Genomic DNA, 25,077 nt, shown 5'->3' on the forward strand with positions numbered 1-25,077 from the left:
CTTTCTTGTTGTAAAAGTACCAGTATGGCAAATAAGTATTAAAGTTGACATTTGACTACTATTATTGCTCACTTCGTACTTCAAAATCACTTTTACCTGCCACACGCCCCCTAATTTCTGAACAACCTGTATAGTACCAACATAAAAATTGTCTGTTGACATCACTACTATCTGTGCCAAGCCAAGAACATTCACCTTTTTCCATACGGAACAAATGAACATGTTACTCTTTGCAGCTTCAAAAAGACCGCTTACCAGATGATGGCTTTTATTCTGGCACATAATGGGTTTTCTTTGTTTCGTGGGAATGCATTCAATACATTCATTATTTTGTTGTTTGTACCTGAAGTAGAGTGATGCCTTCAAAAAATTACATCCCAGTACATTGGCTCACAGATCAGTGGCTGCCTTGGCAAGTGCTGTATAGAGTATTGACACACATTGGTAAAGCAGTAAATGGACTTTCTTTTAACAGTATTTTTTTTCTTTCTCTCTTCAAATCAGCAACCAACAACACTTCTTGGTGAAAAGGGAACAAACAGTTCAGCTGCCTGGTGTGCTCGTCACAAGTCAGAAGCTGTGTCACTTTTCTGTCGCACGTGTCTTGTTGTGGCGTGTGCAGAGTGTGTACGTGTGGATCACAGTGGAGGTTCACATGAAATAGAGCGTGTTTCGGAAGCGGGTCCTAGACAACAAGAAATGGTGGCACGTACTGTTCTAGAAGGGCGTAGCAAAGCTGCAGACATAAGAGCTACTGTCAAAAATATAGAGCTAGCTGCCAGTCGACTACAGGTAATTGTTGAAAATCTTCTCTGTCTAGTTCTTTATGGTTTCAGATACCATATGCATGATATAACATAAAGACTGCAATTTTTATAATAAATTCTGCTTAGTTTAGTCTGCAATGATGAATGTAAACTCCTGTTTTTGTGTCTATGTAAATGTCAGTTTGTCAAGCTGTGGCTGATGATTATAAAGCTTCAAAGAATTCTTAAAGTCAATAACTGTTGAGAGAGATGTTCCTAGACGTGGATAGTGTAAACTGCCATAGGAGTTTCCAGCATCTTCTCTGATTTGATCTGTTAAACCAAAAATCATTGGTGAGTGGGGGATATAACAAAGTTGATGTCCATACTTCTTATATTTGCCCAGATTGTTACTATTCTTCTATGCTTATGTCTCACGAAAGTAGTAGCAGAGACTTGATTCCCCCCTCCCCCTTAAAGTAAAGCAGCATATATATTGAAAGTTGCATTTTCTTTAGGCATGCTTGCTTTTAAAAAATATCTTAATACTTTATTAATAATCGTATGATGATTACGGTAAATTAGTACAAAAGTATTGCCCTGCCAAGTTTGCCATATGTGGTACAAGACCTCCAAACAGCTTGTAAGAGATTAAGTAAGGCAACTGGCACAATCCAGACTCCTGTACACACCAGTGGTTATGATAAGCAAATTTTGTATGTGTTGTAGAAAAGTACTTTAGCTTATGGCACACACTAGCTGTGGGAAATGCTTTTTTGCTGATTACTAAATACTTCAGATTCTGATGTAAGAAAAGGTATTTCTATTGGATTTGGTTTTTTTGTTTTAATCTTACAGGTGCAGTACCATAAGGCTCAAAATGAGATACACGAAACATTCCAATTTTATCGCTCAATGATAGAAGAACGGAAGCAGGAACTTCTGAAGGAATTGGAGAGTATTTTCTCAGCTCGGCACATGTCTCTTGGAGCACTTGGACAGCGTGCCCAAGAAGCTGCTGACAGAATTATCAACACTTGCGAATTTGCTGAGAGGTTAGCTAAACATGCATCTTTGCCAGAAACATTGATGCTTAGAAAGGTTCTTGACTCTCGGTTTGCCACATTCTCAAGCTATGGACAGGATGCTACTACTACACCAGTCATGACCAACTGTGACTTGGAGTTTGTCTCAAATTACCAGGCAATACAGGTGAGTTCTCAGATTATTTTTCACTCGTAGTATTAGACTTAACCTTAAAGACAAGGTTCTTACTAGCAGTTAACACACACACACACACACACACACACACACACACACACACACTGTTACTCAATAAGTCAGTCATTCATCATGAGTTCTTCTTGTCTTCCTTCTCAACACACAATTTGAAAGTCAAAGTGAATGGCATACTTCCAGAAATAGTAGGCTGGAACTGAATTAATAATGAAGAATATTTAAAATTAATGATGTTAACGTGTGTGTTGTTTCCTGAGTAGTGCCAAAGATTAATGTTAGTAAATGTAAGCCAGTGTATTATTTAGTATCTTGTAAATGGCTATCGTGTAACCACACCCAACAAACAAATTGTGTACATGCTTCTTGCAAATGGAGTCATTCCACATCATTCCAACAAAAAACCTTGAAAATACTGTACAGAATTTGTAACTAACAAAACTAAAGTATTGGAGTAACACTGATCTTGGATATTTATCAAATGTTGGTTCAATAGATCATTCACAAAAAAATTGGAACGCAGGAGTTACCTAGTGTAGACCTTTTTGATTAATGTAATACTTAATTTAGGTAAAATATTTTCACTTAGTTTAGCTTAAGAATTTCAGTTGTGGTTTTGCTTATGTATTCCATGTAAATGCAATTTGTTCATTGTTATAGGTTGGTGTTCGTAACACATTTGGATATGTGCGATCCAGTGCAGGGTCTGAGTTACCTGCAGTAGGCCCTACTAAACAACCACCTATAGCTCGTCCAGTGAATGGAACTACAGTTGGAAGTCTCACAAATGGTGGCATAAATGGGCTTCATCATGCTCCTCAACAACCTACCAATGGAGTATTAGAGAGGCCGTATTCGAATGGGCTGGCACCATCACCGTCACCATTTGAGTCAAACATAATTTCAAAACGTTTCAGCAGTGCCAACAGTCTTGGGCCTTTTGGGGCAACTGTAAGTGGTGACATTAATGGATTAAATGGAAGCAATCCATACGAGAAATGGTCAAATGGTGGTTCGGAAGGAGGGAGTCCATTTCAGAATGGTTGTGGAAGTGGAGATGCATATGGCTTAACATCACATGACAGTGTACTTGAGCTCACATCCAAACTGGTTTCAGCTGCAGCATTTCCACCAAAGTCACAAATAAAGCGACAGAAGATGATATATCATTGTAAGTTTGGTGAATTTGGTGTAATGGAAGGCCAGTTTACAGAACCGAGTGGAGTTGCAGTAAATGCACAGAATGACATAATTGTAGCGGATACCAACAACCACCGCATACAGATATTTGACAGAGAAGGCCGATTCAAGTTCCAATTTGGTGAATGTGGAAAAAGAGACGGGCAGCTGTTGTATCCAAATCGTGTAGCTGTCGTTCGCACATCAGGTGATATTATCGTCACGGAGCGTTCACCAACTCATCAGATCCAAATCTACAACCAGTATGGCCAGTTTGTGCGCAAATTTGGTGCCAACATTTTGCAACACCCACGTGGTGTTACTGTTGATGGGAAAGGGCGTATTGTAGTTGTGGAATGCAAAGTTATGCGTGTTATCATCTTTGACCAGTCGGGCAACGTACTGCAGAAATTTGGTTGTTCTAAGCACTTGGAATTTCCAAATGGTGTTGTTGTTAATGATCGCCAGGAGATTTTTATAAGCGACAATCGTGCTCATTGTGTTAAAGTGTTCAATTATGAAGGTGCATACCTCAGGCAAATTGGTGGCGAAGGAATCACAAACTATCCCATTGGAGTTGGTATAAATTCTGCTGGTGAAATACTCATTGCAGACAATCATAACAATTTCAATTTAACAATCTTTACACAAGATGGACAGCTTGTATCTGCATTAGAGTCAAAAGTCAAACATGCGCAGTGCTTTGATGTTGCCCTCATGGATGATGGCTCTGTTGTCCTTGCAAGTAAGGATTACAGACTGTATATTTACCGTTATGTCCAAGTCCCTCCTATCGGCTTGTGAATGCAGTATCACAAATTCAGTAAAAGTCTGAGGGACAATCTGTGCGAGAACAACTCCTTTTAATGTGGAATTGTGTATAAATCCAGCTTTTAGCATTGTGCATTTCTTTGTTATCTTGTCCTTGTCCTTTCTTAAACAAATGTTAGTTTCCAGTACTTAACATCTCAAAATGAGAAACTGTTGTATTGACCATTCCTTTGTGCCATCGGATAAGTTTCTCTGTAGAGAACTTTCTCATAAATCCTGGCAGAAACATATCCTTTTTTTATACACACATTGCTGTGAATTGCTCCATTCTGATGTTTAGATTGCATTCCATAATGGAATGTAACAGATTCAGAATGACTGACTGAAGGAATGAAGTACTGGCTACAGAAAAGTTTGAAAGTGGAGTAACCATTCCTAATGCTGTTAACTGTTTATGCATTTTTAAATGAGACAGGAGTGCAGATGAGCTTGTGTTCATGCAGATGTGTATTCTTTGAATCATATATACATAGTCTCCTCTCTTCATAATTATGAACAGTAGTGTTAGTTTTGTACTATGCTACAGTGTTAACTCTCACAGCTGCATGAAATACATTCTAAAGTCCCAGTTCTACCAATTGACCACTGAATAATTTATGTGCTTTTATGTATACCATTTCTGTGTTTCTCCCAGCTAACAGAAATTGGGTGAAACATTTTGTTTTTTATATATTGTAACAATCTTCTGAGCAGTGTACCATTTAAAAGAGAAAGCAATGGTGCCTGGGCCATGTTGTATAGTTCTGGAAATCTTGCACCTGTTTCATAATAAGCTCTATTTTACTATAAGTGTTTTTGTGCCGTTTTGTGACATAGGAGTAGAATAGCTTAGAAATGACATTTATAAATTCACAAACAGAATGCTGTTATATATTTGATGAAGGGAGTCCAAAGATTTCTACAAAAAGGCAACACTGTTAACATAACAGCTTCCTGTTAAATTTTTATTTAAAAGAAAATTTTGAAGTGTTTGCTGTTTGAATGGCAGTGTTGGCTTTCCTTTGTTATACTGTTCTCATTTTATTATTTGTTATGTTCTTTGAAGTGCAACATTTCAAGATCAGTTATGTCCTAGTCACTCTGCGTAACATTGCCTACACCACTTTGACATAGCTACAGTCTTTGTCGGTGGCGAAGCACAAGAACATGACCAATTTATATTATTGTTTTGTATTTTCCGTTTGTTGTTGTTACTTTTTTCTGTAAGAAAATGCATTGAGTGGGATGTCATCAGTGACCTCCAGAACTGTGTTTTGATACAAGGTACTGCCACTAATAAGATATACTGAAGTTGATTATTGTGTGCGTGTATATATCTTTTTATACTTTCTGATTTCACTTTGAGGTAATTGTATGATTTGGAGATAGATTATAAATCCTTTCCATTACACCCTCAACAATATTTTAGTGCTTACATTTGACGTGTCCTTGAAATAGAGCTGTAGTTTTTACTTGCGATAAACAGAAGGTTCCTGAGTTTTTAAAAAAATATATTGTTTTTGAAGTTCTCATTTGTTTGTTAGTTTCGTCTTTCAGATGAAATATTATGCCTACTGAGTTCTGAGAAATTCTGTTGTTTTGGTAGTGACCCCTTGCTATTCATATATATTAGTGACTTACGTTTAGTGAATTGCAACAGTCATCCAGTAGATATTTTTCTGAATTGTGTTGAAGGGATTTTTTGTAACAATGATTAATAAAAGCCATTGTCTGTTTCTTTGTTAGTACTTACAACTAAGTTCTCTTGTTTCTGAAATCTTTTGAACAAAGGAAAGTTGACAACTTTTAAAACTTGTTTTTTATATATAGGGAAAATTTTATGTATTTTGCAATAGGACTTAGAAGTTCAGCAGTCTGTAGATGGTGCTTCATCTGCAAATGCTCTTATACTTGCAGCCTTATATATGAGAGATTTTTGTTAAAAATTTTGCAGCCTTTCATATAAAGAAGTAAGAAACAAAAAATTTTATTTTTTCTATGTAATCTTCCAGAAAAACATTCTTTTACACAATAAATTTAATATTTCCTTCTGGTAGGTGTGTGCGTGACACTGATCTGCTGTAGGTTTTTGTTTAGAATAGAAACTTGGATTTAGGGTAATACTCAACTTCTATACTTTAAATCTGCAGGACATCAGCATGTCAGGTTCCATTGTAATTAAGTACAAAATTTTGTAAAATAGTGAATTGGAATGTTATGTATGAGAAGTGTAAAGTAATGGGTAAGACTGACAGGTTGAGTTTTTTAAAAAAATCTTGTACGCCTCTTTTTATAGTGAAGTTTCTACTCAGTTATTGAAAAAAAATTGACTGTTCTTTAGGTTGGATAAGCGAAGCTGAAAGCAGTCCACTGGTTGAATGCTTTCAAATATTGTCTAATAATTATCTATTTTGATAGCATGTGTTGATACTTTAAAACTGTATGTTGTGGCTATTGTTAATTTCTGTAGGTCTGACAAATCTGTGATGGGTTGTGTGCTCCACAGAAAAACTGTGTTGGTAACCTCAATTGTGGTGCAATTGAAGTGAAATATGCAATTCAATTTAAAGGGGGTATTATGCATGTCCTTCATTGCTGCAAGCAGTTTTATCAAATACTTGTTAAACAAGTCAATTACTCTTGGGAACATTTATCCACTGGGTGTTTGAGATAGTATTTAAAAAAAAAGTAGCGTTTTCCTGCTTTTTGTAACTGCGATACAATGCTCTAAACATAAAGTATCTCATCTAGTTTGTTACAATATTGTGGATTGCTTCTGTAAAGTTTTTTGCCTTCCATCGAGGACTAATCATTGCAGTTTCCTCATATAAGGTTAGTGGAGAACTGTGAAGTATCTGAAACTGTTCCTTAAGTTACCCCTGTGAAACACACAAGGAGGACTTGATATTAGTTGTTAAATTTGTGAAAAAAATAATAATGAATATAATTTTTGTCATTGAATTACTGTTAAACTCAGTGTTGTAGTACTAGAACGAATATTTGGAGTCTGACATTTAAATAATTCTGCAGCTGTTCGAAGAAATAGTGAATAAGGGGCAGGAGTGGTTATGAAAACTAGTTTGTACAGTATTCATTACAAACAAGATGTTACAGAAGTGAGCACACACTGATTTTTTTTAATATTCCGAAATAGTGATTGCAAATATTAAGATAAATAATAATTGAAATAGTCACTGTTGATCCTTGGGCAGAGCAGACCCATGTTTTTCAAGGTACATGGAATAATGCAAGAAGACGGCAACAGACATTGTATCAGAGTGCACATTGTGTTTGTTTTTGTTTATTGTTCTTAATAGTGTATATTGGCTTACAGAAACAAAAAAAGCTAGTCTAGTACAATTAGGTTTCAACAGCATATTAGTTTTCCCATATCTGGACAATTTAGAAAGTGCTCACTTCTGATGACTATAGAAGAATTCAAATTACTCCTGTCAGAGCACCCAGTGACACCAGGTTTATAATCAGTTTTAGGAAGTGGCAGTTCCAGACTATTGTTAAGAAATATCATATAACACCAATAAACATTCTTAGCCTAATGTAGTTCGAAATTTTAAGATAAAAATGTGAGCACGTTTTCATTTTGTCAGAGCTTTAATTTTATAGCAAACATTTATTTGATAATGTGTAATTGATTACTATTCAAACTTTGCTTCTTATCGCACAAAAGTATTTTTTATAAAAGAAAAGCATTTGCAGGTGTCATTTTTAAAAGTCCATAGGGACTTTTATGATGTTTTTAGCCCTTCTTGTTCTAGCTCGATTTTAATCTGACTGATCTATCTGCAGCAGTTATCTTATTTGTCCATCCAGTTAAAGTCGCACAGACCAATTCTTGACAAATGGTCCAATTTTTCAGAGCTGCTTTTATATAATCTTTTCACTAATAATTTGCTTCACTATTTTTTAAATGTGACCAGTTATTGGTTGCCCCTTGAACGTATTTTCTGTGAGCACATAGATTATTGAAGCTCACAGACTGTTTTCAAGATATATGCCAATGTAAGTGTATTTTTATGGTATAATAAAACTTGCAAAATAATATTGCCATGTTGTATTGTTCGTCATCTATATTTATGGAATCCTAAATAAGTGGGTAAACCTCTTTATAGTAAAAAATGTTGTGGTATTTACATTTTTGTAGTTTAGTCTTATTACCAGTTGAATATTGTTGACAAAACCGAAAAGTGTGCGGTGTATAATATCGTCAAAACACATGTAACATGTAGTATTGCTTCTTTTTTATCATGCTGTAGATAATTGGCTCAAATGAGAGCTGTTTTAACTGTGAACTTTCATGATACTTTGACAGATGACCAGAGTGTACTTAACACTTTAGTACTTACAGTTCTGTGGATGTTTCATGAAATTGAAGTCATGTTTGGGTAACTGAGAGGGGGCTCCAGAAATGAGAAGCTTGATGTTGTAGGCCTATTACTGCCACTTTTTGTTAGTTTATAAGGAAAGAATACAGTGTGTACTAAGTTATAGGACCAACAGGTTGTACTTGTGTGTATTGTAAATGTTATAATTTATTTAATAGAAATAATAGAATAATAGCACTTGAATTGGATTACCTTCTAAGGCAGGTGTTCTTACATTTCTTCGTTTAGTCAGATACTCATTTTATTGGAAATGTTGCTGCTATAAATCACTTTATTAAAACTAACAATTAAAATGATAAATGTTGTTGGAACATAACATATTTGTAAGGTTATTTGACCTGCATTGCAGTTCTATTTCATAGACTCAATGAGTCAGTTTACAAATTTAATTTAATATATTAAAATTAATTTGAGTTATTGCTGAAATTTTATATTTATTAATTTTTATCAGAAATGTATTCATCACAGAAATGTAAGAATAATCGCAATCTTGCATATTAAGTCCATTAGAAACAACATTTTTAATGTAATGTGTTGCTTGGTAGATCTGTAGGTAAAGTACTATTGTGTGTGTGTGCGCGTGTGCATGTATATATACTTATCTTTCATTCATAATGTCACTCTTGAATGATTGATTGACTGATTCAAATCCAAAAGATCTGTAAGGTCGTTGGTCCAATAATGGTGGTCCATTTTGTTACTCATATCTAAGGGTTTTTGGTACAAAATGAAGACTTTCCTTTCTTTTTAAGTATGATGTGCCAAGAGTTGATGGTACAGATGTTATCAAACTTAAGATTTGTGCATTGGTTACTTTGCTAGTCCTTTTTTGTGTGCAGACTGCAGTTCTGCCACAGTTCACTTAATGAGTTAAAAATATATGTTTGAAAAGTAAAAGTATCACAGGTATTGTTTTCAATGTATACATTTCTTTGAACCATGTTATTATACTGTTTTTATTGATGACATTAAGTTTGTTAGCATTCTGTTGTAGTTCATGAGAAACTGTCACTTCATTGCTTAAGCATGTTTGTTATTTCATCAAGTTTCTGCGAACTTGTTTTACTTAAGTTTGTGTTGTATTTATCACCAAGTATTTGTTGTTCATTTTATCTGTTTCTTTTTAATATTTTGGTTTATGTAATAATAATGTAGATTTTATAATTTGATATTTGCTTTCATTTTTATCTTTCATTGTTTTTTTTTTTTTAATTTGTTTTTGATGTTACGTTACTTGAATATTTGTGAGCAGGCGACACACCTTTTCCCAATTACGTTTGAACCTATGCTCAAATTTAAAAAGAAAATCTAAATAGGACACAACTGTCAAATTACTTGTTGATCTTAATGTTGTATGATACAGTCAGAATTTAAGAGCCCTTTTCTACCAATAATCCTTTTGGATTGTTGCAAGACTTTAGACAAAAAGTTGTTCAATCAAATATTTTGTACTGGAAATCTCTAAACGATGGATTTGTAATGTTGATATTTGTAATATTGTAGGTGTTTGGTATAGAGAGATCTGTCAGTGACATATCCTAATATATTTGTAAGCAAGGATTAAAAAAAAGTAGGATTTGTACCTGTAGTTTGACTGGCTTCATTTTTCTATATTAGATGCTTCGTAGTGTGAGGCTTCACTTTCATATGCATATTTGATTTTTGTAATTACCTTATTAATGCCAGACATAACAAGTCTTGGTACTTGCCTTCACTGTTTACAATTCAGTGACTGTATAGATGCAGGGGGGGATGGCAAAATAAAATTGTTGCCTAGTTTGTTAAAATTTGAATTTTGTCCTATACCTGCAACTCAAGGCGCAGACAAGGCCTATTTAACTCAACCTTTGAAGACTGAAATAAATGAATAATATTAAAAAAGAAAGAAAGCAGGCTTTTAAGTTTTTTAATGGAAGTTGTGGTATTGGTGTGTCATTTGATCTGCTTGTTACCAGTCAATTCTGTTAATATGGTTCACATATTAAGAAAAGGTACTGAATATTTAAAAGTTAACTTTATTTATTTTAAAATTGTCGATATTAAGAATATTTTACTGAAATATAACAAGAGGACACTTGTTTCTTTAATTTTGGCTTAAAGGTGATATACTCAAGGCTTAAAACTCAGTAGTTTGCTTCTGATCTCTGGCACTGTAATTGTCATTTTACAGGCTGCTACTGTTTACCTGTTCCTAGCAATGTCAGTTTACTCAGTCTGTACTTTCTGTAGAATCAAATTCTGATTATAGATATTCAATAGTCTCTGTAAAATTGCTCCACAGGACATTATCAGGTACGAATTTGCGTAACATATTGAGTTCAAAAGCTGGCCACTTTGCCCATGTTGGCTATTTTTGCTTGGGAGAACTCTTTTTAACAATTCACTGTTCATAGTATTATAACAGTGGACAATAATCTGTTGGTTTTAGTATGTTGCGAAGGAATTTTTCAGTACGTTGTTGCTCTGTTGTACCAAGTGTTGTTCGACAAAAAAAAAAAAATAACTTTACAAGCCTGAGCCTTAAACTGTTATTCATGTGTATCTGAAATGTAATGAACCAAATAACTAAATTGTTTTGGGGTACTTTTATTTTATTGACAAACTTATTTGAAAATATCCATCATATCCATTGGGGAGGGGGGGGGGGGATTTTTCACTCCTGTAGCCTCATGACAATTGGGTGTAATTGAAATTCATCCATACTTCACACTGTACTGATGCATCTTTGATTATTTTTATGAACGTCTTGTTTTATATGTCAGTAAATGCAATTAAACCAGCAGTATTTCTAACAACTATTGTTCTGTCTGAATATCACAGGAACTGTGTATTAAACAGAACTCAGTTGTTTTGGTAACTGTCAAGTAAGTATACATTCACCATGAAGAATAAAAGCAATACTGTACTTTGTTGTGATTTAAACACAAATTTTTAGTGATCATTTGAAAAATCTGTAATGATTAGTTCAAGATTTCCAATGTACAGATTAATAATGTGTTACATGCAACATTCCAAAGACAAATATTTGACCATGTTATGCTCCCATATTATATCAGAAGCTCTGTATTTATATGTTATGTGGAGTACGTATTTGAAAGATGCCACAGAGTGTTGTGAGAATATTGAGGATATGTTTAGTTTTGTAATTCAGTAAGGAGCAGTTAAAAAAATATATGGTTCATTGTAGTTGAGCAGATATTTCATGATCTTGAATTTTTTGTTTCATTATTTTGTCAGAAGTTTCTATTTTTCCATAGAACATTTTTTCTTGTTAAAATGTGTGCCTAGTCATAGAGTTCAGGTCAGTTTTATGAAATAATACATAAAATTAAAAAAAAAGACTGTTGTGGTGTTCCATGGATATAATTAAGATTGTTACACATTTACCACATGTTAATTGACAGAAGACAGAGCACAAGCTGTGAAATATCAAGTAGAATCATTCATTATGATAAGTCAGTGGAGACAAAAGTTGAAATTCGAAAAGGCAGCGTCTTGTTATTTTTGTGTATGGGATGTGGGAATCCGTTTCAGCAGTGTTCTGTTAGTACACACATTACAGAACAAAAATTACCATTGCTTTGAACTTTGTAGTGTCTGAAGTATCAATTCTACTTGAAAAGGGCTTAAACTTTTTCTTGTGAAAAGTTAATAAGACATGATTATAGTGATCTTACAGCATTCAGGAAAAGAAATGGTGATCTGTAATGTTCTTCCTCATTATCCGGTACACTGAAAACAATTATTTGTTTCAAAATGTCATCTTATGTTAATGTCATATATTCATTATCACTTTTCCTTTTTGTTGAAAGGTTCTTGTAACTAGACAGTTAAGTCTTTCGTGTCATTTTGTTGTCTATGTATTACAATGGTATTCAATAAAATATTTTGTTTGCTTGAATTTCGACTTCTCTTAAATACCTTGATGGCATTGTAGTTAGCTGAATGTTACATGAAGAAATACAGTACATTGAAGACAACAAATTTGACCGTACAGTATGACTTATGTCTGCAGTAAATTGAAATGTTTCACTCTTTTTATGACAACACAATTGGTCAGTATATTACACATTCTAGAACAACAAGTATGCTTCCTTTCTTACCTACATGTAGCTGCACTATTCTACCATGTTGTGTGAAACATTTGCTGTAGTAAAAGCCATTTTCCATGATAACTGGCCACAGCAGTTGGTCTTCTGTTGAATATTTTACTTTCTTACAAAAATGTAGCAAAATACAGATTGCTACTTACCGTAAAGAAGACATGTCAGGTTGCAGACAGGCACAATTAAGACACACTAAGTATTTGTTTTGTAAATAAAAAAAAATGCCTTCTCTTGCTGCACCGTGTTTTGTTCTCCCAGGTGCATATAACTTTTTTCATTTTAAGGCATTAACAATGGGATCTATAATGATACACTTTTGTTTTGATATGTATTATTTGTAGATTTTAAAACAGTTCACGTCTTGCTTTTTATGTAAATAAGTGGTTACTTACTGTTCTTCGTGTCTGTTTTTCCTCTCATCTGCTCACATGCTGGAGGTCATACCATCGCTCAATTTAAGCATGCTTTTTAGGTCTCAAACATTTTTCTTCCCACTTTTCATTTGCCGTTGTTATGCACTATCAGTTTTCTACTAAAATATACATTTGATCGAAAATGATTAAGTTAGACATAACTACTTGTAGTTTTATTTACAACACACACTTTTCTGTGCTTGTTGTAGATGGTGGTCATGTAAACAGACTCGTTACATACACAACTTCTGGCCACAGCCTTTGTCAGTAGGAGACATACACCATCCATACACACAAGCAAGCACACCTCACACACGTGTGACCAACTTCCCAGTTACTTTCTTAAACATATCTTTGTGGGCATCTTAATATAAACAATAAACATCTCCCTCTGCTAAAATGTTGGGCCTAAGCTTGAGTGAGGAGAAGCTTGTTTGATTGTCTCATCAAGTAGTATGGGTTTTTAGTCAAGTTATTGATTTAGACAAATCCCGATGGGGATTACTGTACACTTGTGCCACTTGTCTGTTAGCACTTAATTATATTGTGAAAATAACCACTGAGTGTTTGAAAGTGCAACCTAAACTGCCTTCAGTCCAACTGCAGCAAATTGGGGGTTATTGAGTTTTGTTGCCTCCAAGCATTTAATGATGTCCACAGTGCCTGCTGAAAGCTGCTGTTCAATTAAATTCTGAAGAGATTTGTATTCCTTCAGAATATCTTTGCTGCTAAGGGCTGCCATTCAAAGGACGCACCAGAGACTCTTGGCCATGTCAACAATAGTTTGTGATTACTATCCTGGGGTCGAAAAACAGTGCTAGGAATGAGAACAGATACTTACGTGGATGTGTAGCCATGAGCTTTGCCACCTTTGATTGGATATGCAGTCCGGTATGCGTAAGGGTTTCTCTCATTTCCGCCTAAAGAGTCTCTCTCTTCACCTTATTCACAAGCTTGCTGGTTTCCTCACCAAAATTCCATCTGCCACAGTAGCAAAGTCATTTTCCAGCTGTTTTGAATGTTATTCGTTTGAGGTAGGATGATTTGAAGACTCTTAAGTAGACACTGATGTCCATCAGTGTTTGCATGTTCCTTAATGAACATGGTCTCCACAAGAATTGAACTTACATCATCACAAGATGGTGAATTAATGTAATCAATTTCACTATGTCTTCAAAATTTTCTTCCACATAACTGGCTGTGGAAAACAATTCGGATCCGTCTTTAAAACTACAGATATAAATGTTTTCTCTTCCCGGTACTCAGGATAGCACTCTTTATGTTGGTTATAGCGGAGTTCATTTTCATTCAAAAGATGCTTGGAAAAAACATTTGCAGCCAGATTCAGCTTGTGTGCCCAACATTGAACATGGCGCAAACTGTCTCATATGATTGTTTTCCACGAATTTACACACCTTTTCATATACATAGCACTGTCAGTTACAATAGCTTTAACTGTGTACACTGAATATTATAGTCTTGCAAAAAGACCCAGTATTGTACGAACACAATGAGCAGAGTTTGCTGTGTCAGAAAACTTACACACTTGCAACAAAAAGTTTGTTCTCTACACACCTCAACAGTTTTTACTACCACGTCAAAAACATGACTACCTCTTTTGTCAGTGGTTTTATCTGCTAACACTAAAACATCCTTGCTAGCTAGTTGCTACATCAGCTCATCCTTTCATCATTTTGAAGGTACAACAGTTTGCCTCATTGCCTTGACACATGGAATGTCACCGGCTCCTCAAATGAAAGTAACTCCACTGTAACCATTCAATTTAAAAATAATTTATATCTGTGCTAACAAAATTTATTACTTAATTAAATATACAGTAGCAGGCTGAAAACTTCAATTTGATTATCATGTTATTTACTATTAGTAACCACAGCTTAGCTTCAATTAATTAATTCCTTCCACTGCCGAAAATCATCAGTTTCCAGTTTATGAAGTGGAATGTTTGCTTTTGTGTTTCAACAGTCCTTCGAGCCAGATATTCAGTAGTTTTTAGTTTTCTTGGCAACTTCAGAGGTGCAGCTGATCGAAGCTTGGTGCTTCATTTGCACATTGGAATTGACTTTATTTCCTTTGTGCTTCTTGCTCTGCACATTTAGTATAGTATCTTCTCTGTCTCAAAATATTATGCTGTTGCAGTATTTACAGAATATCAGAAGCATGCAGACCATCAGCTTCAAACTCCCGTGCTCTTTTGTTGGCATTACTGTGTGCTTCGGCATTTTTTACAACTACGAAAACTGCTTCTGTGAATGAGATCTAAGTAAACAGCAAGAAAGCACAACAAAAAGTGGACAGTACTTAGCTCTTTGGACAAAGACATGAAGAATAACAACCACTTTGCATGGCCAAAGAATTCGCGCACGCACGCACGCACACACACACACACACACACACACACACACACACACACACACACACACACACACACACACACAGTGTGACATCCTTTTGTCTTTCCCTCTCCTTCCCTCTTTCCTGATGAAGCAACCGTGGGTTCCGAAAGCTTGAAATTTGTGTGTGTTAGTGTGTTTTTTTATTGTATCTATCTACCAGCGCTTTCTCGTTCGGTAAGTCACAGAATCTTTGTTTTTTAATATTACTATACAGTTATATTTATTGACATCAAAGACCCAATTTATTTGCATTACTAGAAAAGAAACTTGGCAACCGTTCACCACTGAGTTTTTCAAAAGAAAACACTGAAGTTACAACAAAATTCTCTTCTAAGACTTGACAATATATCACTGTAGTGGGAAAACAAGTGCCCGGAGTCTAAATTTGAACATGGAAGACTCGCACTTCAGCAAGCCACCAGCCATTTGACAATGTCAACATATTATGTTGGCATTGAAAGTTGCTTTTGCACTAAAGTGTGAAGGGATCTGTATCTCTTCAGAATATTGTATAGAGTTGAGACTTGCCCTTCGAAGTGTCCACAAGACACACTGCCGTGTTGTCATTTACTTCATCATCTATAAAATTTGGCTCTGGGAACAGGCATGATACACAAGTCTGTGATCATAAGAATTATCAGCCTAATTTGAAAGTGCAACACAGTGTGTTTCAGTGTTTCATTCACTTCTGCCTGAAGTGATTGTCACTTCATCTTCCTCAAAAGATTAATGGATTCCTCACGGAAAAATTAATTTTTCCACAAGCAATATTCATTTTTAACTTGGAATACAGGTACTTGTTTGATCCAGCAATGTCAGATGTTATGATATTTTTGTGCAACAAATCGTACCAAAAATGATTCAGTGTGGAGAGAGCATTAGCATGTTATCAGTTTTCTAATACATCTGTGTAAATATGTAAATAAAAAATTGCGGGACTTAAGCTTCAGAAACAGGCAAATCAACATTGCGCCCACTCAGTTTGCTTCCATTAGCCAATCAACACACAGGACATGTGACCTAATGCAAACTTGTCCCAAAAAACAGAATACAGTGGAATCTCAATAGCAGGTTTTTGAAAGAACCACAGTTTTTGAACATCATAAGTGGAAAAACCTCCTACGGAAAATCACAATTTGATAATGTGCAGATGTTTCCATTGTGGGGTAATGTAGTCTTCCTGACACCCTATTTCTTTAAGTTATACTTCAAAATGCGTCTTTTTAAAAATCATGTTTGGAATATAAAACCCAGAAGCCCTAAGAATTTTATGTTAAGAGGTGTACAACTTTGCTTCTGCCGTTTTTCCCCCCCACATTTAAGGCTTTAATGAAACAGATTGGTTACACCTGTATCATTCAAAGTATTTTCCATCTCTGGCCACTACTTTCTCTCATCTTTCGGGCAGTGTATGAATCCCGTGTCGAAAAAATTGTTCATCTTTTGAAGCGATCCACAAATTGATCCAAGATGTGACTTCTTCATGAGATTGGAACTGTCGGTCAGCCAGGCCATGCGCCATTGATATAAATAGGTGATGATCAGAGGGAGCAATGACAGGAGAATACAGCGGGTGGGGTAGGACTTCCCATTTTAACTTTTTGACCTCTTTTGCAACATGGGTTTGGATGTTGTCATGCTGCAAAATCACTTTATACGCATTAATTGCATTCAATAATAAGCACCTGCGATTGTTTCACTTGGTTTTAACACCTCATAGTACACGACGTGTGAGTTTCGTATAGGAGGTGTAATTTCGAGTTTTCGTTATTGTAATTGTAAATTCAGGCAGATTGTAGCACAGTCGTTAGGCATTTGTACAGGTTAGTTCATACATTCTTTCCGTGTTTCCCTTGCGTTATCTAGGCTACGGATTCGTGTTTCAGTAACTGTTGTTCAACATTGATTAGAATGGACAGGGACTGTCCATCCTGCTGTGTTTGGATGAGGGCTGAGTTGGCATCCCTTCGCTCACAGCTACAGGCGACGCTGACTTCGGTCGCGCAGCTTGAGGCTGTTGCCAATGCGCACCACTGTGGGGAGCCGGACTTGGGTATCACAGGGATGTCAACCTCATCCCGTCTGTCCCCAGATCGGTCAGCCGCTGTGGTTGCCCCAGTTGCTGCCCGCAGTGGGGCTGAGCCCTCGCCTGTGGTTGGTTGGGAGGTCGTTCCAAGGCGTGGCAGGCAGCGGAAGATGTCCCCGGAGGCTGATCAGAAAGCCTCCCCAGTACGTCTGACAAACAGGTTTCAGGTACTGTCTCTGGCTGAGCCAGATGCAGCTGCCCGCCCTGTTTCAGAGAATGATTCTCAGCCTTCAAGGTCCGGGCAATCGCAGAGGGTGGGCTTATTGGTAGTTGGGAGCTCCAATGTTAGGCGCGTAATGTGGCCCCTTAGGGATATGGCGGCTAAGGAGAGGAAGAAATCCAGTGTGTACTCTGTGTGCATTCCAGGTGGAGTCATTCCTGATGTGGAAAGGGTCCTTTCGGATGCCATGAAGAGCACAGGGTGCAGCCAGCTGCAGGTGGTGGCACATGTCGGCACTAATGACGTGTGTCGCTTTGGATCTGAGGAAATTCTCTCTGGATTCCAGTGGCTATCTGATTTGGTGAAGGCTGCCGGTCTTGCTTACGAGATGAAGGCAGAGCTCACCATCTGCAGCATCGTTGACAGAACCGACTGCGGACCTTTGGTGCAGAGCCGGGTGGAGGGTCTGAATCAGAGGCTCAGACAGTTGTGCGACCGTGTTGGCTGCAGATTCCTTGACTTGCGCCATAGGGTGGTGGGGTTTCGGGTTCTGCTGAATAGGTCAGGGGTTCACTACACTCAGCTGGCGGCTACACGGGTAGCGGAGGGTGTGTGGCATGGACTGGGCGGCTTTTTAGGTTAGAAGGCCTCGGGGAAAGTACGGGGTGGGCTGCGATCTCAAAGGGTGCATGGCAAATACAGGATGTGCTTGGATCAATGAACAGTCGGAATTGAAGTTGTAAATTGTTGTAGTTGTGCTGGGAAAGTCCCTGAGCAAAAAAGCGCTAATAGAAAGCACGGAAGCTGAAATCATTATAGGTAAAGAAAGCTGGCTAAAGCTTGAAATAAGTTCTGCAGAAATTTTTACGAAGTCTCAGATGGTGTTCAGGAAAGATAGATAAGGCAGAATTGGTGGTGGAGTGTTTGTGTCTGTAAGTAGTGGTTTATCTTGTAGTGAAGTCAAAGTAGATAATCCGTGCGAATTGGTATGGGTGGAGGTTATACTTAACAGACGAACTAAGTTAATAATTGGCTCCTTCTACCGACCCCCAGACTCCAATGATATAGTTGCTGAACAGTTCAGAGAAAATTTGAGTCTCATAACAAATAAATACCACACTCATACGGTTATAGTTGGTGGGGACCTTCCCTCGATATGTTGGCAAAAATACTTGTTCAAAACCGGTGGTAGGCAGAAAACATCTTCCGAGATTGTCCTAAATGCTTTCTCTGAAAATTATTTCGAGCAGTTAGTCCACGAACCCACGCAAATTGTAAATGGTTGCGAAAACACGTTTGACCTCTTAGCCACAAACAATCCAGAGCTAATAGAGAGCATCATGACTGATACAGGAATTAGTGATCACAAGGTCATTGTAGCTAGGCTCAGTAGTGTTTCTTCCAAATCCACCAGAAATAAACGCAAAATAATTTTATTTAAAAAAGCGGATAAAGTGTCACTAAAAGCCTTTCTAAGAGACAATCTCCATTCCTTCTGAAATGACTATGCAAAAGGAGAAGAGATGTGGCTCAAATTCAAAGATATAGTAGCAACAGCAATTGAGAGATTCCTACCTCATAAATTGGTAAGAGATGGAACTGATCCCCCATGGTACACGAAACAGGTCCGAACGCTGTTGCATAGGCAATGGAAAAAGCATGCGAAGTTCAGAAGAACGCGAAATCCCGAAGATTGGCTAAAATTTACAGACGCGCGAAATTTGGCATGGACTTAAATGCGAGATGCCTCTAATAGGTTCCACAACGAAACATTGTCTCGAAATTTGGTAGAAAATCCTAAGAAATTCTGGTCGTATGTAAAGTACACAAGCGGCAAGACGCAGTCAATACCTTCGCTGCGCAGTGCCGATGGTACTGTTACTGACGACTGTACTACTAAAGCAGAGTTATTGAACGCAGTTTTCCGAAATTCCTTCACCAAGGAAGACAAATGGAATAGTCCAGAGTTTGAAACACGAACAGCTGCTAGCATGAGTTTCTTATAAGTATATACCTTAGGGGTTGCGAAGCAACTCAAATTGCTTGATACGGGCAAGTCTTCAGGTCCAGATTGTATGCCAATTAGGTTCCTTTCAGATTACACTGATACAATAGCTCCCTACTTACCAATCATATACAACCACTCACTCACCGATAGATCTGTACCTACAGATTGGAAAATTGCGCAGGTCGTACCAGTGTTTAAGAAGGGTAGTAGGAGTAATCCATCGAACTGCAGACCTATATCATGGACGTCGGTTTGCAGTAGGGTTTTGGAGCATCTACTGTATTCAGACATTATGAATCACCTCGAAGGGAACGATATGTTGATATGCAATCAGCATGGTTTCAGAAAACATCGTTCTTGTGCAATGCAGCTAGCTCTTTATTCGCACGAAGTAAAGGCCGCTATCGACAGGGGATCTCAAGTTGATTTCGTATTTCTAGATTTCCGGAAAGCTTTTGACACCGTTCCTCACAAGTGACTTCTAATCAAGCTGTGGTCCTATGGGGTACCGTCTCAGTTGTGCGACTGGATTCGTGATTTCCTGTCAGGAAGGTCGCAATTCGTAGTAATAGATGGCAAATCATCGAGTAAAATTGAAGTGATATCAGGTATTCCCCAGGGAAGCGTCCTGGGACCTCTGCTGTTCCTGATCTATATAAATGACCTGGGTGACAATCTGAGCAGTTCTCTTAGGTTGTTCGCAGATGATGCTGTAATTTACCGTCTAGCAATTTAGAAAAGATTGCTGTAACGGTGTGGCAGGTGGCAGTTGACGCTAAATAATGAAAAGTGTGAGGTGATCCACATGAGTACCAAAAGAAATCTGTTGGAATTTGATTACTCGATAAATAGTATAATTCTGAAGGCTGTCAATTCAACTAAGTACCTGGGTGTTAAAATTATGAACAACTTCATTTGGAAAGACCACATAGAAAATATTGTGGGGAAGGCGAGCCAAAGGTTGCGTTTCATTGGCAGGACACTTAGAAGATGCGACAAGTCCACTAAAGAGACAGCTTACACTACACTCGTTCATCCTCTGTTAGAATATTGCTGCGCGGTGTGGGATCCTTACCAGGTGGGATTGACGGAGGACAACAAAAGGGTGCATAAAAGGGCAGCTCGTTTTGTATTATCACGTTATAGGGGAGAGAGTGTGGCAGATATGATACGCTAGTTGGGATGGAAGTCATTAAAGCAAAGACGTTTTTCGTCGTGGTGAGATCTATTTACGAAATTTCAGTCACCAACTTTCTCTTCCGAATGCGAAAATATTTTGTTGAGCCCAACCTACAGAGGTAGGAATGGTCATCAAAATAAAATAAGGGAAATCAGAGCTCGAACAGAAAGGTTTAGGTGTTCGTTTTTCCCGTGCGCTGTTCGGTAGTGGAATGGTAGAGAGATAATATGATCGTGGTTCGATGAACCCTCTGCCAAGCAATTAAATGTGAATTGCATAGTAATCATGTAGATGTAGATGTAGATATCCCACTACCAAAACAGAAACTTTTAAATTGTTTTGAGACAAATGCCAGTGCATTATCATTCACTAATACTCTGGGAGGACTAAACAAGGCAAACAACCGACTCAAAAGTTCAATACTGGTTCCCGACGTTCCTGACTTGCTCGGCATTAAGCACACAAATCTAGAGAATGCATCAACCATGATGAAGAGACACCTATTTCAATGCCAGGTGCATGGCAAGGGTCCAAGATAATCGACACAGATTTTGTTCATGGGGTTTTCCTCCCTGGTCGAAGTTAGTTCCCCTCTACACGTATGCTGAACGAGTTTTGCTTTACAGACTCTTGGCATCAGCCCATTAACTATTGAACGTCCCTGTTTAAGGTGGGCCAGGTAAGGTGTTGCTATATTTTCATGATGGTCTTATAAACACCCAAATGACCCGCATGTAAGGACTTATGGAAATACTGAAACACAGCCAGCACCAACCCCCTGGGGAGACACAACTTGTCTTTGCCGTCATAACGAATCCCAAATTCAACTTTTAATCCCAGAATTCACCTTTTGATGGAATATCACAGAACCTCTACCCCTTTAACTGAGGATCCTCATCCTGCTGCTGACTCAGATCACCAAACCAGCCTAGAATCTCGGCTAAAACTGCTCCCACACAAACATACTCCAGTCACACTCACTGGACTGGCCATAATCGTCTTCAGGAAACATTCGATGTAGGGCATCAGCCACTTTATTATCCATGCCCTTGATATGATGCACCTGAAAACGGAATACAGAAACTCTCACCGCCAATCTGGCTATGCGTCCTGTTTTCCACAGCCAAGCTAGAAGCCATGACAATGCTTGTTTGTTGGTTTCTAACAGGAAAGATTTATGTTCAAGATAGATCTTGAAAGACTCCAAGCCAAATAACACCACCAATGCTTCTAACTCATATACCAAATGGTGGACTAAGATCTCGAGGCATAGCCAACTGGCTGTATTTCACCCTCGTTTTCTTGCAAGAGGACCATGGCAATCCTAGAATTAGAAGCATTGGTTTGGGGAACAAAATCCTTCTCAAAATAAGATACGGCCAAAACCAGAGCATTAGATAAAGTGGCTTTCAGAGTGTCTAAGAATGCTTGCTGAGATTCGCCCCGAACAAGTTTCTCCCCCTTCCGCCTCAGTTGATTAAGAGGGTCCACTAGATGTGCAAACTTTGGCACAAATTTTTGAAAAAAATTTGTCATCCCGACGAATCTTGCAATATCCTTCTTATTCTGAAGCACCGGAAACTGATGGATGGCTTTAGTACGTTCTTGATCAGTTCTTACCCCACTGCCCAAAACTACGTGATCCCAGAAAGAAATTTCCTTCCTAGTCAGGCTAACTTTTCATGGCTCAACCATTAACCCTGCATTCTGCAGCCAGCATAACATCTGACCTAAATGACTTAAGATTTCTTTAAAGTTCTTGCTATAAATCATGACATCATCTAGGTAAATATATACACACTTTAAGTCCCTCAACACAGAATCTGAAAGACGGGACAACACAGCAGCTCCCATAGCCAAACGAAAAGTGACACGATTATATTCAAATATATTCCAGTCAGTACAAAATGCAGTTCAAGGGCTTTGACTCCTCCGCTAACAGTATCTGATGAGATGCTTGGTTCAGATCCAGGATAGAAAAATACCACGCACCTACCTGAAAACCAGGTAAAACAATCATGTAGATCCGAAAGCGGGACTGATCCCTGGCCTCTGCCACTAAAAATACTGGAAAGGCATAGGAAGAGGTGGATGGATGAATAACCCCATCGGTCAATTGATGAATGATTATCTTGCGAAGTTCTTTCATTTTAGGAGGTGATAAGCACTAAGGGGATTGCTGAGCCAGCACCTCGCCTGTTAGCTGAATGGTGTATTTAATCTTATTAGTGGCGTGTGTCCAGGTACTGATTTAACACCTGTAATATAGCTTTGACCCACTCAGTTCCAAATGTGAAACATTAAAGGAAGACCCATCTTCCACCACAGCACATATTCGTCATGATTGCTTATGATAACAACGGGTACTTTCTTCCAGGACAAAATTTATTTAATTCAACATGCAACCAGTGTGTTCAAAGAAATCACACCCTAACAATACATCGGTACTCAAACCATGTACTGCCGTAAACTCAATTGGCTGTGGCCACTGTTCAATCTTCAGATACAAAACCACATTTCCTATGACTGAAATTATCCCGCCATTAACACTCTGACACTTAACTTGGGACTTTTGGAGCTTAGGAAATTTACAAATTCGAGATAACCTACGATACCAAGATTCACTAAGTAGTGAAAGGTTGCTGCCAGAATCTAACAACGCACAAACTCACTCACGGCCTAAAGTGGCATGCATAAAAGGCAGATTCCCTGGAGCGGACACTCTGATTTTACAGGTCCTGCTAATTAATTTACGCAGGCTTCCACAGAAACCTGCACCCTTCTGGCGTCAGCTCAGTTTCCCTTTCTCTCAGGGTGCCGAACATTCACGCACAAAATGTCCAGGCTGATTACAACGATAACAAGCACCCGACTTTATGGGTCTACGCTCTAACAAACTTTCTCTGCCAACAGATCTCACACCTATTAAGCTAAAATCATCAGGAACAACACCCCGCCTCTTATTGCTAAAACGAAATTCCTCAATCTCTGTAACTAACCCATCAAGGTCCAAAAAACTTCGTGGCCTCTCAACAAAAAGCACTCGCGACCAATCCGCAGGATGCATTCCTTCGATAATATTGTTCACAACTTCCAGTTCAGGCACATTAAGAGACAACGCTGTAACTGCCATTCTAATTTCCTCAATATACCGGGCCAAATTCTCCTCAGGACCCTGGACACAACAAACATACCGATTATTGAGTCCTTAACGAAGCCTGCTAGACAAACCATTTTCTAACAACTTTTGCCGAAACCCGGTGAGTGACATCCCCCCTGCAATAGCGTCAGCAATTACTATGCTAAGTTTGCCTTGGGCTAACGGATATATAGCCTGAAAAATGACAATATCGGTAAGTTGTAACACCCTGCCCTGATTCTGCAAACAAACTGTTAACCCTAACAAGTCAACAATTTGATCATTCGTGTCCATACCCAACTTTGAAATGCCCTGAAGTATAGTCAGAAGTGGATTAGGCAACTTAATAAATAAATTGCACTTATGACAATTATCCCCCTCTACAGTACCAACTATGTTAGAACCATAACCTTCCCTGGGATCAGAACACTCTTCCTTCGCCGCATTCACTTGCCAGTTCAAGAGACTCCTATCAATTGAAGCTTAATTACTTTATCCTTCAATCTTTCAATGACTGTCTTCTGCTTAGTATCTGAATTAATTACACTAAGGTTGCCAACGCGATTAACAAGGTGATTCATTTGCGCTGATATGCGAAACAATTGTCCACACGTAGGCACACTGCCCTGCTATAACTGAAGGTTGGTCTGCAAGCTGTGCAGGAGGCTGTCGCAAACAGAACAAGTGTTGCATACCTCACCTACAGTGTCCGTGTTGACAACAATTGCATGACTCAGCGACCCGTGCAGGCGCTGCACCTTTTCACCCATGCTACCTTCCTGATTTTCCCCATGTACAGCCAGCTCATACTTAATTTGTTGTTTTGTCAAATAAGAAATTCCGACACCGATCTTGGATCCATGTTCCACCATTGGTAACAAATACACCTGAAACCAAAAATATTCAAACAGTAATTTGGTTCACACAAATGTAATCATAAAATTTTACCCCTACCACTAGACAGGATCAGAATCCTGCCACTCGTTTACAAGCTCGCTCTGCTACCAGTGAAATGCAGTAGGTAGCTGGTGTTGAGTGGAAAGGTACTGAGCCATAATGGATTTATTAACATTTCTTACTAATGAATTTATTTTTAAAAAAGCAAAATTCCAAGAATAACATTAACAAATTGCCTCCAGAACTGAAAAGATTAAATTTCAATAACACGACTGATAGCAAACACCTCAAAACGGCATC

The 25,077-nt window shown here is 37.9% G+C and overlaps 1 protein-coding gene across 1 annotated transcript in view; it reads left to right on the forward strand.

The window, feature by feature from the left end:
• LOC126094431 (brain tumor protein) overlaps positions 1-12,275 on the forward strand; it is a 205,265-nt gene extending 192,990 nt beyond the window's left edge. The window contains exons 3-5 of the mRNA XM_049908799.1: positions 505-792; positions 1,605-1,958; positions 2,643-12,275. Of these exons, the coding sequence (XP_049764756.1) occupies positions 505-792; positions 1,605-1,958; positions 2,643-3,965 (1,965 nt within the window). The 3' untranslated portion in view covers positions 3,966-12,275. The remainder of the gene's footprint in view (positions 1-504; positions 793-1,604; positions 1,959-2,642) is intronic.
• Positions 12,276-25,077: the final 12,802 nt, after the last annotated feature.

Source organism: Schistocerca cancellata, chromosome 8, assembly GCF_023864275.1.
Source record: "Schistocerca cancellata isolate TAMUIC-IGC-003103 chromosome 8, iqSchCanc2.1, whole genome shotgun sequence".
Lineage (NCBI taxonomy): Eukaryota > Metazoa > Arthropoda > Insecta > Orthoptera > Acrididae > Schistocerca > Schistocerca cancellata.